Genomic DNA, 14,358 nt, shown 5'->3' with positions numbered 1-14,358 from the left:
TTGCAGATTAACACAACCCTTGGAAAAGCATCATTCCAGTTTCATTCTAATGATCAGTTGGGCTCACAGCTCACTGATCCACCAATGCTAACTTTGGACTTGCCATAATGACATATCAGAAGATGCTTGAAGGGTTGCTCCAAGATACAGTACCAGTCAAAAGTTTGAATATACTTTTCCATGGTTTAACTTTTTTCCATTTTCTACATTGTAGGTACAAATTGAGGCCATTAAAGTTATGAAGGAACACATATGGAATTTTTAAGTAGTAAACAAAAAAGTGTTAAAGTAGAATGTGTTTTAGATTTTAGATTCTTCAAAGTAGCCCCCTTTTGCTTTGATGACAGCTTTGAAAACTCTTGGCATTCTCTCAGTCAGCTTCATGAGGTATTCACCTAGAATGGTTTTCCATTTGTCTTGATGGAGTTCCCAGTGGTGCTGAGTACTTGTTGGCTGCTTTTCCTACACTCATTCTCAACCATCTCAACTGAGTTTAGGTCCGGTGATTGTGGAGCCCCCATCATCTGACGCAGCACCCCTTCTTGATCAAATACCCCCTACATAGCCTGAAGGTGTGTGGGGGGGTCATTGTTCTGTGTAATAACGAATGGCAGTCCCACTAATTGCAAACCAGTTGGTATGGTATCTCGCTGCACAATGCTATGGTAGCCATGCTGGTTAAGGGCCAAATTATTCAGATTCCTGCATCCGACTGAACGACGAATGAGAATTCATTTGCTTCTTGTTTGTCGTTCAGTTTCTGCATGTAGAAAACTGAACAACGGATCGGCCGTGTAAACAGGCAGTCGTGTGCTTATAAATAACTGCCTGCTTACTGTGGAGGCGGGCGGCCGGAACAATGCGCATCACAGGAACAATTATTTTTAGGACAACCTGTTGGGCATCTGTGCCCGACAAGTCGTCCAATGTAAAAGTCCTCTAAGTGTGCCTTGAATTTTGAATAATTTACCACCAATGTAACCAGTGGAGCACCCCCACACCATCACATCTCCTCCTCCATGCTTCATGGTGGGAGCCACACATGTAGAAACTATCCCCTCACTTTTTCTGCATCTCACAAAGACATGAAGCTTGGAACCTAAAATCTCCAGACTTGACTCATCTGACCAAAGTAGATTTCCACTGGTTTAATATCCATTCGTTGTATTTCTTGACCCAAGCAATTCTCCTCTTCTTGTTGATGTTCCTCAGTGGTGGCTTCTTTGCAGTAATTTGACCATAAAGGCCTGATTCTTACAGTGTCCTCTGAACAGTTGATGTTGAGTTGTGTCTGGTACCTGATCCCTGTGTAGCATTTATCTGGGCTCAAATCTGAGGCGCTAGTAATTTGCAGTTTCTGAAGCTGGTTACTCTAATGAACTTATCCTCCTGAGACGGTCTTCATACCAGCACTTGAGGATGCCTTTAAAGTTCTTGAAATTTTCCAGATTCAATGACCTACTTGTCTTAAAGTAATGGACTATTGTTTCTCTTTAATTAGTTAAAGGGGTTGTCCCGCGCCGAAACGGTTTTTTTTTTTTTCAATAGGCCCCCCCGTTCGGCGCGAGACAAACACAAGGGATGGGTTAAAAAAAACAAACAGTTTAGTACTTACCCGAATCCCCGCTCTGCGGCGACTTCTTTCTTATCTTAGCAAGATGGCCGCCGGGATCTTCACCCACGATGCACCGCGGGTCTTCTCCCATGGTGCATCGTGGGCTCTGTGCGGTCCATTGCCGATTCCAGCCTCCTGATTGGCTGGAATTGGCACACATGACGGGGCGGAGCTACGAGGACCAGCTCTCCGGCACGAGCGGCCCCATTCACCAGGGAGAAGACCGGACTGCGCAAGCGCGTCTAATCGGGCGATTAGACGCTGAAATTAGACGGCACCATGGCGACGGGGACGCTAGCAACGGAACAGGTAAGTGAATAACTTCTGTATGGCTCATAATTAATGCACGATGTACATTACAAAGTGCATTAATATGGCCATACAGAAGTGCTGAACCCCACTTGCTTTCGCGGGACAACCCCTTTAAGTGTTTTTTGCCATAATGTGGATTAGAACAGTTAAAAAGTACTAAACACTGTATGGGACTATGTATCAACGTAAGCTCTGCACAACCCAACTGATGGTCTTAGATGCATTAGCCCTCATGTCCACGGGATAAAAATCCGCAGTTTTTCCCGCACGTGGATCCGCGCCCCATAGGGATGCATTGGACGCCCGCAGGTAGTTAAATACCTGCAGATGTCAGAAAAAAACGTGACATGCTCGATTTTCATGCGGGTCTTCCACGGGGACGGCTCATGCAGGCTTCTATTGAAGCCTATGGAAGCCGTCCAGATCAGCGGAACACCCGTACATGAATTAAAACGTGCCTGTCCGGACGCTGCAGATCTTTCCTCTGTCGCGGCCGGATCTTCTTTCTTTGGCCCGGCGCATGCGCGCAGCACGTTGCCGGCGTGCCGAGCACATCCACCGGGCCGAAGGAAGAAGATCCGGCCGTGACAGAGGGAAGATCCGCATCGTCCGGAGCAGGTGAGTTTAATTTTATTTTCAGCCTCATGTCCCCGGGAAAGGAGGGACCCACTACGGATTCTGCATGGAGAATCCGTACGGGCCTGATTTTCCCCGTGGACATGAGGCCTTAAGGAGGCAAGAAATTCTATCAATTAACTCTTGACGAGATATACCTATAAATTGAAAACCATTGCAGGTGACAAACTCACGAAGCTGATTGAGAGAATGCCAAGCATGTGCAAAGCTGTCATCAAAGCAAAAGGGGGCTACTGTGAAGAATCTAAAATATAAAACATATTCTGCTTTCACTTTTTGGCTTACTACATAATTCCACATATGTTCCTTCATAGTTTTCATGTCTTCAAACCCGATGTAGAAAATAAAAAAAAAACGAGCAAGCTAAATCATGGAATGAAAATGTACGTCCAAACTTTTTACAGGTACTGTATGAACTTATTCTCTATCCATGGGAGGTCTGACCTGCGGGAGCCCCACTGTTCATAAGAATGGGAATTTCGTATGTCTCCATATGAATGAAGTGGTGGCTGAGCATGTGAAATGCTACTCCTTTTATCTCGATGAGACTGCTGCACAGAAGTCCAGTAGGGGTGAATGAACACAGCAGCACACAGGCTCATCTGCTGCTTCTTTCATTCAGGGGAAACAACACAGGACCCCTATTCTCCTCACTGCTGTGTATCCTAGTGGTTGGATCCCATTGAGCAGACACCATTCAGACAGTTTATATCTTGAGATAATCCCTTTAAAAGGGTTGTTCGGGATTTTAAAAAATCTGCTTTTTTCCCCCGTTAACAGCGCCAGTTCTGTCAATGCAGCTCATCACCATTCTGCTCTTGGGCAACCCCTTTAACCCTTTCCAATCACTGTCTGACGTCTAAAGACATTATGATTTAAGGCTGTACAGCTCTGATGTTGGAAGACGTCCGTCAGGGTTCTCTTACTGTATATTGCCAGCCTCTCTGCTGTTGGAGCCTATCCAACGTGTCACCTCATGCAGTACTGGCTTTAGCCAGCAGATTTCACCCTTTCAATTGAGTAATTAGAGTAATGTGCAGAAAAAGTAATAAAGAATATCAAGTATCAAAACTGTCTTAGATAAGTATCCTCGTTGACTATTAGCAACCAGGGTGTAGCTTTAATTTTCAAACTCTTCTGAAGTGTGAGCTCCTTTTGGAGCCAGGCACATGATGGAGTAAGCAAGTATTTGCTCTGCCCAATTTCCATTTCTTCCAAGACAGAGATAATGCATTTTGTCACAGCATAGTAGCCGTAAATAGCTGCCTAAGAAAAAGGAAAATATCACTTCTTGTGGAATTCTGTAACATTTGGCATTGACACAGCAGAAATTGTTTCAGATGAGAGGAAAACGGCCTTTTGTGCCAATGTCCATGTTAAAGACCGATTCTTCCCATACTTGTCAGCACACAAGATGGCAAGGCTCTTGTTTATATGATGGAACGCACTCCTCATCTGGTTGAGATGCATTTGGCTATTTTTAAACTGAAGTCAGAGTTTTCCGTCCTACATCTGATTCTCACAGATGATACCAAGTGGGAGGGACTGCAAGATCTTTTTAAGTGTCATTAAGTAAGAACACTCAGTTCTGTTCTGCTTGGATCAAAGATTAAGTAAGAAGTCTTCACCAAACAAATTGCACATTTATCTCACATTTTTCTTTAATTTTTTTGCCTTCATTTTAGTCAAATGGCAACTACCTTTCCAAAATGAATAATATATTTTAGAAAAATGTAAAATTTAATGGCGCGTTCTGTAATGCATCAATGACCTTTTCTAGTTGTGTCAACTCAAATTAGATTCAAAGTGTCATATGCGCCATAGGGACAACTGATTTGGTCCATGGACATGGGGTTCACCAAGCTTACCGATTCACCTCCACAATACCGTGTTTCCCCGAAAATAAGGCACCCCCTAAAATTTGCAGAAGTCCCAAATATAAGGCACCCCCGATAGTAAGGCATAGTAAAATGTGCAGGCAAGTCAAGAGGCCTGTCCCCTGCTGCCCTCCCTGTTGTCTCCTACCTCCAGATGTATAGGTAGATCTGCAGACAGTCTGCTGTTATCCTGACCCTGCTGTGCTGTTGTGAGCTCCCCTTGCTGGCTGGAAAAGTCCATACTATACATTCTGTTCCTGCTGTACATGTCTGCTGTGATGAGCTCCCCCTGGTGGCCGGAAGCTGCAATACCATCCCTGCTTACAAATGGTACAGGAACTTCTGTCTGCAGACAGGTACATTACTTTACAGCCCTTATTTTTTTATGGCTCTGTGTGTGAGTCAGGCACCCTGTGTGATTCTTAAGGCTGGGTTCTCACAGAGCGTATTTCCAGTGGAAATCTCGCAGTTTTTCCACAGCGATAAACAGCAAGATTTCCGCCGGGAAAGCGCTGCTTCAAAACCCACGGCACTCAGCCGCTTGTTTTGAAGCGACCTGGCTGCACGCTTTTCCGTTTCTGTGGCCGGTGAATCCGCACCACAACAGCGGCTTCTCCCAGCTTTGCCGTGACAGATTTGCTGTCCCATGTGGACGAGATTTCTGAGAAATTTCGTTTACAAAGCTGGCCAATTGAGGGATTAGCGGCCACAGACAGATTTGCCGCGGCGAAATAAGACACCCCCTGAAAATAAGACGTAGCGCATATTTGGGAGCAAAAATTAATATAAAACGCATCTTATTTTCGGGGAAACAGGATAGGTCACCTGCTTTAGAGAGGGTGGAATAGACCTAGGAGTTAAACTACATTTATTGTTTTAGTTGATTGGGGATATGGTGGTTTCATGGCAAATATTACTACCCGTCAAACCTATGCAAATGCAGCCACCAATGGGCTTGGGGCCCCATGGTGATCTGGGTATACATGCTCTACAATTCTCAAGCTAAGAGTTGGGTAGACAGTTGAACCTCAACAACAAGTGGCCGTACATTAGAGCCACCCCTGGGTGATTTACAGATTTAAGATATTCGTGTGTGGTTGTGTGAAGAATATTTGTTAGATATGGGGATACCACTGGGGGCGCCAGTGTCCGGTTGGTGTGGGCTGCTCGTCCTGGTGCTGCGGGGGCCCGGGCTGGTGACTCTGTCCGGGGTTCTCCCACTCTGGTGGTTGATCGTGGTGGCCGGCGTCGCACTCGTCCGTTGGTCGGTCACACGGTGCTCAGGTTGCTGCACGCCGGGGGAGGCAGCTTTATGATTCCCCATGGGCGTTACGTGACTTCTCCCCGCCCCTCTGGGCGGGGAGTTTTGTATGTATACCTGGCTGGCCCAGACACTGATTGCCAGTGGTTGGTTCTGTTTCGTTCAGCCTACACCCACATTTGACCTAACTCTTGTGTTTGACTTTGGCTATTCTCCTGACTTCTGGTTTTGCCCTCCTGTACTCCAAACGTGGTTTTCCAGTTTTGTCCCTGCTTGTTTATGACTATTCTCTGTTTTTCCCATTTGTAGCTCCCGTTGGTTACGCTGTGCCCATCTGACGGTCGCCCTGTCCCCCCTCCTGTTGGGGTCCCTGTCCCTAGTGCAGCGCACGGACCGTCGCCCAGTTGTCACCCTGGGGCCTAGCCTTGGGGGCAAGTAGGTAGGGACGTAGGAGAGGGCTGGAGTATGGATTCCCTGTCCATCTGCCCCGGCCAGCCCGAACAATATTGATGTTTGCTAAGGAACTATGGGCCAATGGAGGCTACTAGTCATCATGTAAAGGCGGAATCAAGGTAAAATACTTTTGTTAGTGGGTTTTAGCAAACATTGAAAAGGTATCTCCTTTTAAGATGAAAAAATATATATATGGCTGAATGGATGATTGTGAGTAAATGTCAAAATGTTAGTCAACCTTCTTTAACCCAACATCTATTGTACTAAAAAAAAATGAAAATATGCTGGATAGCATTATACTTATTACTATACATGTAATTTACAGGTCAGGAAGATTGTCTATTAAAATTGGGAAAGGCATTGAAAAACCACTTTGAAAATGAGAGCAACAAGTACTAGGTGACACATTAGCTAGATGCTAGGTAAAGTAATTCAAAAGTGACAACCAATATGGCTGCACTTCCTGCTGTGACGTTTGCAAACAAGACAGAAAAATGGCATTATCTGTAAAACAAACATAATTACACAACTATGGCCATTGCTCAAACTCTTTCTTTACTAACATATGTCCATTTTTTTGATGGAGGTCCTAGAAGGTTAAAGGGAACCTGTCACCGGGTTTATGCTGCCCGAACCATGAGCAGCGTAAACCCAGGACAGACCTGCACTGCGCCCCCAGTTTAGAGTTATTCTGAAGTCCTGTGGCGTTTCAGAATAAACATATTTTAAAGTCTGACTTGGAATGGAGCTTTTGAGTCAAAGAGGTGGGCCGCATCCCGCCTGCCGCATATTGAATGACAGCTATCTTCCTATACACAAGCAAGGAAAGACCTGTCAATCGACTTGCTGTCAGTGAGGAGGGGCCGGCCGGCGGCCTACCTCTTTGACACGAGAGCTCCGTTCTAAGTCAGACTTTAAAGTGTGTTCATTCTGAAACCCTAAAGCCTTTCAGAACACCTACACAGGGGCACCACTATGCATACTTCTCCTGGGTTCATGCTGCTTGTGGTTTGAGTCCGGACTTCCATTAAAATTAAGATGAATAAAAACTTGGTTCTGTAATTTTGCCTCCTTCAACACCAGTAGAGGTGATGGTGGCGGCCCAGTGGTTAGTATTCTTGCCTTACAGTGGTGTCTTGGGTTCCCATCAAGGTCAGATTCGAACTTAGAACTCCAGCACTGCAAGATAGCCAACACGCCTCAAAACAGAGAGCCAATAATTTGGAAATTTTTGTTAAACAAAATTGGATAGGGATGATCTAATTTGCTTTAGCAAAAATTGGCCCAATTTTAATTTCTATCCGATCGTGACGAGTAACACTACCTTAAATTTCAATTTCATCCCGATAGCAAATAAAGAGGTTGCCTGTTTCTTACAATCTCTGTAAGAATGATTTTACAAAAATCACCGTTGCTGGGACCCCCTAATCAGCTGTAGACTGTGGGGGAATCTCATCAGCAAGTGTTCAATTTCTCGCTTTAAGGCTGTGTAATTTTGCCCAGTATTAGGCTAATTTCACATGGGCAACTGCGATATTTGGCCGTGAAACACTGCCTGATATCAGTTCGGGAATGTGCGATGCACGGCCTTTGTGTGTCAAAAATGCCTCCCATCACTTCAGGGAAGTAGGATCACAAGAGCTTCCCATTGTTCTCCCAATGGAAACCTCGCAATGCACTCGCATGCCCCCCGCACGCCGTGCAATGCTTTTTCATGCCCCGTTGAAAACATTGGGTAAGGTGTTCTAAGGGAACGCCCAAAGACAGAACATGTCACGATTTTTCCGCAATGCGATGCGGGAGAAAAAAAAATTTGCTCATCTATATAACCTCATTCAAAAGAATATATGGTGTGAGATTTGTGCGATTTCTCAGCCATGTGAAAGCAGCCTTAGGGCCTACATAGATGGGCGTGAATTTGTCCTGCTATGCGGCCATGATCACCGATTTCAATGGTTGCGTTTTCACGGGCGAGAAAAGATAGAGCAGGAGCGTAGTCGCGCATATGCCCGTGTGAAACAGCCCTTAGGTCCATATTGAGGGGACCATAATACAGAGCTAATGTTAATCTATAGGGCTACTGGGATGGCCTTATATAAGGCCGTTTTTCAAAAACGCAGCATGATTTATTTTTTGCATATTTGCTCAAGTATTTAATAACAACTTTATCAAAAAGTCTACAGTTCTCTACAAATAAAGACGAAATAAAATGTGCTACTAGATAAGGTATCGTTATAAAGCATCTTCTGCATACCCAATTCTCAATAAATGTGTATGTTTACATAAATGATGTGAACTTCCCTCAGCTTTTACTGCCCCGAACCAGGGCTCTTTACTATACATCGCATATGCTGTTCCATCTGTTTATGGTGTAATAAAAGAGATCGTGATGTAAAATCCAATTAAATGTAATCTACTCTGAAAGGGTTTATGACTGTTTCCCATAGCTGGGTCCGTGCCCATATTTTCTCAGGCTTCAGAGGAAACAGAGAGTTAACTCTCTATGTAGAACTCTCTATGACAGTCAGGGCTGGAAGGGGAAATCAAAGCTTGGGTGACGAAGATGTATTATAGTGAACTGGCCTCAGTAACACAAGAGGAAAACTACCAGTTTAAAGCCCCGTTCATACAGCGCAGTTGTCAATGCATTTTTTTGAATCCGTTAAGGACCAGTAAAAATATGGCGCAGGATTAAAACTCTAGGAGGAGCAAGTTGAGTGCTCGGATGTCAGAAACAGCCGAAGACTCGGAAGAGAAGACATAAGCGGGTTATAACAGCTTCTGCCTTCTCTTTTGCAGGCTACATAGGGCGCAAGGAGCACCATGTGAAGAATATAGGACGTGGCGCTGCTGTCTTCTCTATGGGACCCAGTGATTATGTAGTTATGGGGTACCCTTGGCATGTTATATCTGCAGGGTAGACCCCAGCCCAGCTTTGCCAGTAACTAATATCACACTAGGACAAAGTAGTAAAAAAGGCTCCTGCACTACTACAGTCACACTAGGAGGATGTTTTTTCCTGTAACCGCGCCTCCTATGGTTGCCCCAATTATAGTGGAAAATTGTGAAATAGAAAAAAAAAAAAAGAATGACTGACAGTGTGAATGTCCACCAAAGGTCTTATATGACGTCCTTTGGGGACAGACATGTTTACAAAAAAAGTTACAAAAAAAAGTTATAAAAAAAAAACTGAATGAAATAAAAACAGTAAATAAAAAAATTATATATATATATATATATATATATATATATATATATATACACACATATATATATATATACATACATGCGTATATGTTTAAACAGGCAGCCATTCATCTAGGAATAACAACAGATTTTGCATTCAGAGGGAAGCATCACTTTAAAAGGGTTGTCCGGGATTAGAGAAAAACATCTGATTATTTTCCCCCAGAAACAGCGGCACTCAAGGGAATACGGCGGAGTTGTAGTATCAAACATGAAGAGTGAAGCAGATCCTTTTTTTCTAATCTTCAACAAGCCTAATAGGAAATTGCAGAAATAGAAATCCCATACATTAATTATCCGCAGAAATGTAGGAGTGTAGTAGTAACAATCTGCAGTGCCAGCGGGAAATGTCCTCTCTGTTTGTAAGTCCATTGGCATAAAATATGCAGGAAGTTTGAAATTCCCAACCAACCCTTATTATAGTCATGGCCATAGAGTACACGTTTGGTAGATGCTATTAATACAGAATGTTAATATATTTACTAAAGAGATAGATAGATAAATAGATAGATAGTTATGAGATAGATAGATAGATAAATAGATAGATAGATAGATAGATAGATAGGAGATAGATAGGAGATAGATAGAAGATAAATAGAAAATAGATAGATAGGAGATAGATAGATATGAGATAGATAGATAGATAGATAGATAGATAGGAGATAGATAGAAGATAAATAGATAGATAGATAGATAGATAGGAGATAAGATAGAAGATAGATAGATAGATAGATAGATAGATAGATAGATAGGAGATAGATAGAAGATAGATAGAAGATAGATAGATAGGTAGATAGATAGAAGATAGATAGAAGATAGATAGAAGATAGATAGATATGAGATAGATAGAAGATAGATAGATATAAGACAGATAGATAGATAGATAGATAGAAGATAGATAGATAGATAGATAGGAGATAGATAGAAGATAGATAGAAGATAGATAGAAGATAGATAGATATGAGATAGATAGATAGATAGATAGATAGAAGATAGATAGATATAAGACAGATAGATAGATAGATAGAAGATAGATAGATAGATAGATAGAAGATAGATAGATATAAGATATATAGATATAAGACAGATAGATAGATAGATAGATAGATAGATAGATAGATAGATAGATAAATAGATAGGAGATATCTATCTATCTGTTTTAAAAGTAATACATAGTATGTGTGTTTTGTGTGAGCAGGAAAGGCCAGTTATACAGGTGAAGAGGGTTAATTTATTTAAAAGGAACCTGTTATTAGCTTCATGCTGCCTTAACCTCGAGATAGATAGATAGATACGAGATAGATAGATAGACAGATATGAGATAGATAGATATGAGAGAGAGAGATAGATAGATAGATAGATAGATATGAGATAGATAGACAGATATGTGATAGATAGAAGTAAGATAAAAAGATATAAGATAGATAGATATCAGCTAGATCGATATGAGATAGATAGAAATAAGATAGATAGATATAATATAGAAGATAGATAGATAGATACGAGATAGATATGAGATAGATAGAAATAAGATAAATAGAAAGAAGATAGAAGATAGATAGACAGATAGAGAGATAGATAGATACGAGATAGATAGGTAGGTAGGCAGGTAGATAGATATGAGATAGATAGATATGAGATAGATATAAGGTAGATAGATATAAGGTAGATAGATATAAGATAGATAGATATAAGATAGATATAAGAGAGATAGATAGATAGATAGATAGAAGATAGATAGATATAAGGTAGATAGATATAAGATAGATAGATATAAGATAGATATAAGATAGATAGATAGATAGATAGAAGATATCTATCTATCTTTCAAAGTAATACATAGTATGTGTGTTTTGTGTGAGCAGGAAAGTCCGGTTATACAGGTCAAGAGGGTTAATTTATTTAAAAGGAACCTGTTACTAGCTTCATGCTGCCGTAACCACGAACATCATGAAGAGGAATGGGGATTTCGAGTCAAAGAGGTGGCCACACCGGCCTCTCCCTGCCGGCAGCATGTTGACTGACAGCCCTCTCTTCATATACAAGCCGTGAGAGGAGCGCCCGATGCGGCCCGCCTCTTTGACTCGAGAGCTGCATTCTCAATTTGAACTTCAAAGTGTGTTTATTCTAAAAAGCCACAGCCTTTCAGAATAACACTTACATGCGAGCCCTGTTCACATCTGTCCTGGGCGCATGAGAAAGTAATCTGAAAAAACGAATTCTACTCCAATTGGACCAAAAAGTCCCACCAAAAAAAATCTGAAAAAAAGAAAAATGAGAAAAGAACTCACTTGAAACATACAGGGATATACTAGTGTACCCCTGTAATGCCCGAGGACCATAAAAGCACCACCATGCTGCCGACAATGGCACCAACATCCAACAGGAGGAGAACGCCGGGCCATGGTCCAGTATCCCACTAGGATATGGAATTGGGGTAAAAACAAGGGAAATAAGGGTAACGCTCGGCTGCAGGACTTGTGACTATGATAAAAGTAGCTAAACAGGGCTTGGACAGCATGAACCTGATGATAGGTTCCCAATAACTGATGATATTCATAGTCTGGCTCACATACCTGGCGGTATTCAATTTTCCGCTTTCACAATTGGATAGAAACAGATAGTCTGGTATGAATATTGATTCTGATTCACTTCTGTTCTCTTCTGTTGAGGTATCAGCAGCTGAGCTGTCCACAGAGAAGGACGGGTCTGTAATTCTTGACGTGTGAGTGGAGACTGCTGGAGAAGCTTGGACGGAGGAATTGGTATGAGAAAGGCTCTCCACGGAATCTGTTTAAAAGAGTAATCCCAGTGTTAGTATATTTACATGTCTGGAGACCGTACACATGCCATTTATTAAGTACGGAGGCAGGACACAGCAAAGTCCAAATCGTACCAGGTGTTTATATTTCCTAAGAACACTGTTTCCCTGGCCGATAAACAGAGCGCAGGGAGTCCGGCCAACAAATGAGCTCAAAAATGATTCTCAGAACAAGCCTGTTTACATAATAACTGCTTCATGGGATGAAAATCTGCAGCAGTCTGTACTGAGATCTCTACAGATTTCAGTAGATTCCCATGAAAGAATGAAGCGGAGGCTTAGCTTTGTCTACAGTAGCAGCCCATGACTAGTAGGGGGCAATCAATATGCAGCAGACAGAATGGCATTGCATTGTACAAGCCCTTCCAATCTTCACAGAACCTATTTCAGAGGTCATTTGAGATAAAAAGTTTATTTTTTAATGTAGAGCGACACTCATGTAACACAGGCTGTGTCTGGTATTGCTCTTGAGTCAAAGAAGTGAACCTATACACAAGTAGGGAGAGACCTGTCAGTCAACTTGCTGCAAGTAGGGAGAGGCCGGCCGGTGACCCACCCCTTTGACTCGAGAACTCCATTGTAAGTCAGACTTTAACCCTTTCCAATCCAATTTGTATCCTGGTTTTCCTAGGGGGCCTACTCTTTTTCTGCCATTATACAACGGCGCTATATGCTGGCTAAAGTCAGTACTGCATGAGGTGACACGTTGGATAGGCTCCTACAGCACAGAAGCTGGTAATATACAGTAAGAGAACACCGACGGATGTCTTCCAACATCGGAGCTGTACAGCCTTAAATCATAATGTCTTTAGATGTCAGACAGTGGATTGGAAAGGGTTAAAGTATGGCATACACATGCACAGGGAATAGTGGAGGGGCGTAACGATAGGGGATGAAGAGGATGCAGTTGCACCCGGGCCCACGAACTTCTTTTCCATATAGGGAGCCCAGTACTTTGAATAAAGCATTATAATTGGGGCCCTGTTACAGGTTTTGCATTCAAGTTAGGCCAATTTCACATAGGCGACCAAATCATACGATTTTCTCACAATGCGACAATGCTACAAATCTCATGTATGTGAAGCCCATGCTTTCCAATGGGTTCCTTCACATTAGCGATGTTTTGTAGCCTGCGACACTGCGAGAAAATAAATCGTGGGTTGCTGAATATTTCGGCGTTTTGCCAGGTTTAGTAGCCCATGTTTCCCTATGGAGCCTTCCTATGTGTTACATCACATCGCACGAAAATGCGGTTTTCATGCGGTGCGATGCAACCTTTACAGTAGGAACTCCTACTGTAAAAGCCCTAAAATAAGCCTTAGCTGCATAGAAAAAAAAAACAAATACATCACCTAAGAGGCGCTGTCCAGCTCACCGCACTTCTCCGGAAGCTCCCTGGCAGACTTCCTTGCAGTTTTCAGCAAGCGCTTCCTGTTTTGGAGGTTTAAAATTCCCGCCTCCAAGAAGCACTGGCTGTGATTGGTTCTCAAGCGCCACGGCTTAGCCAATCGCTGTAGTGCTCAATGAACCAATCACAGCCATCGCATTGACTGGCTGTGATTGGTTCATGGAGCACTGGCTCTGATTGGTTCTCAAGTGCTGCTGCTCAGCCAATCAGAAGCAGCACTTCCTGGAGGCGGGGATTTTTAAACTCCTGACCTGGAAGTTCTGCCAGAGAAATTCAAAGTAGTGCTGGGGAGCTTTGGGAGAAGTAGAGAAGTACGGCAAAGCTGGACAGCTCCTCTTAGGTGATTTTTTTTTAATGCAGCTAGGGCTTATTTTCGGGGTAAGGCTTATATTTCAATCCCCCCCTGAAAATCCTGGCACAAGAGCACTACAAAGTCGCGCGACAGAACACCAATGCGATATCGCTGCGGTTTTCTCACGGCGATATTGCGGTCACCTGTGTGAAAGAGGCCTTACGCCTCTGAAATAGTGCATAGTTGTCCAGATTCATGCTGCTTGTGCTTTGGGCAGCATGGACCTGGTGACAGGTTCCCTTTAACTAGTGAATAACCCATGGATGAGTGTGGTGCTATCTCTGGAATAAAAAATTACATTTTAAACCAACAATCCATCTTCTGGGATATCCGGATTTCTGCTAGGCTGCTGAATTCTCAGACCATATCAGGATGTA

General features: G+C 42.8%; 1 protein-coding gene across 2 annotated transcripts in view; it reads right to left on the bottom strand.

Annotated features, from left to right (window-relative positions):
- GAB3 (GRB2 associated binding protein 3) overlaps positions 1 to 14,358 on the bottom strand; it is a 123,663-nt gene that overhangs the window by 31,434 nt on the left and 77,871 nt on the right. For both annotated transcript variants that reach the window (XR_010787021.1, XM_066581700.1), the window contains exon 3: positions 11,977 to 12,190. Coding sequence is in view for 1 of the 2 variants with exons in the window: in XM_066581700.1 (XP_066437797.1) it covers positions 11,977 to 12,190 (214 nt within the window). In the remaining variant the exon portion in view is untranslated. The remainder of the gene's footprint in view (positions 1 to 11,976; positions 12,191 to 14,358) is intronic.

This window comes from Eleutherodactylus coqui, chromosome 10, assembly GCF_035609145.1.
Source record: "Eleutherodactylus coqui strain aEleCoq1 chromosome 10, aEleCoq1.hap1, whole genome shotgun sequence".
NCBI classification, from domain to species: domain Eukaryota; kingdom Metazoa; phylum Chordata; class Amphibia; order Anura; family Eleutherodactylidae; genus Eleutherodactylus; species Eleutherodactylus coqui.
This window is presented reverse-complemented; position numbering and strand designations above follow the sequence as displayed.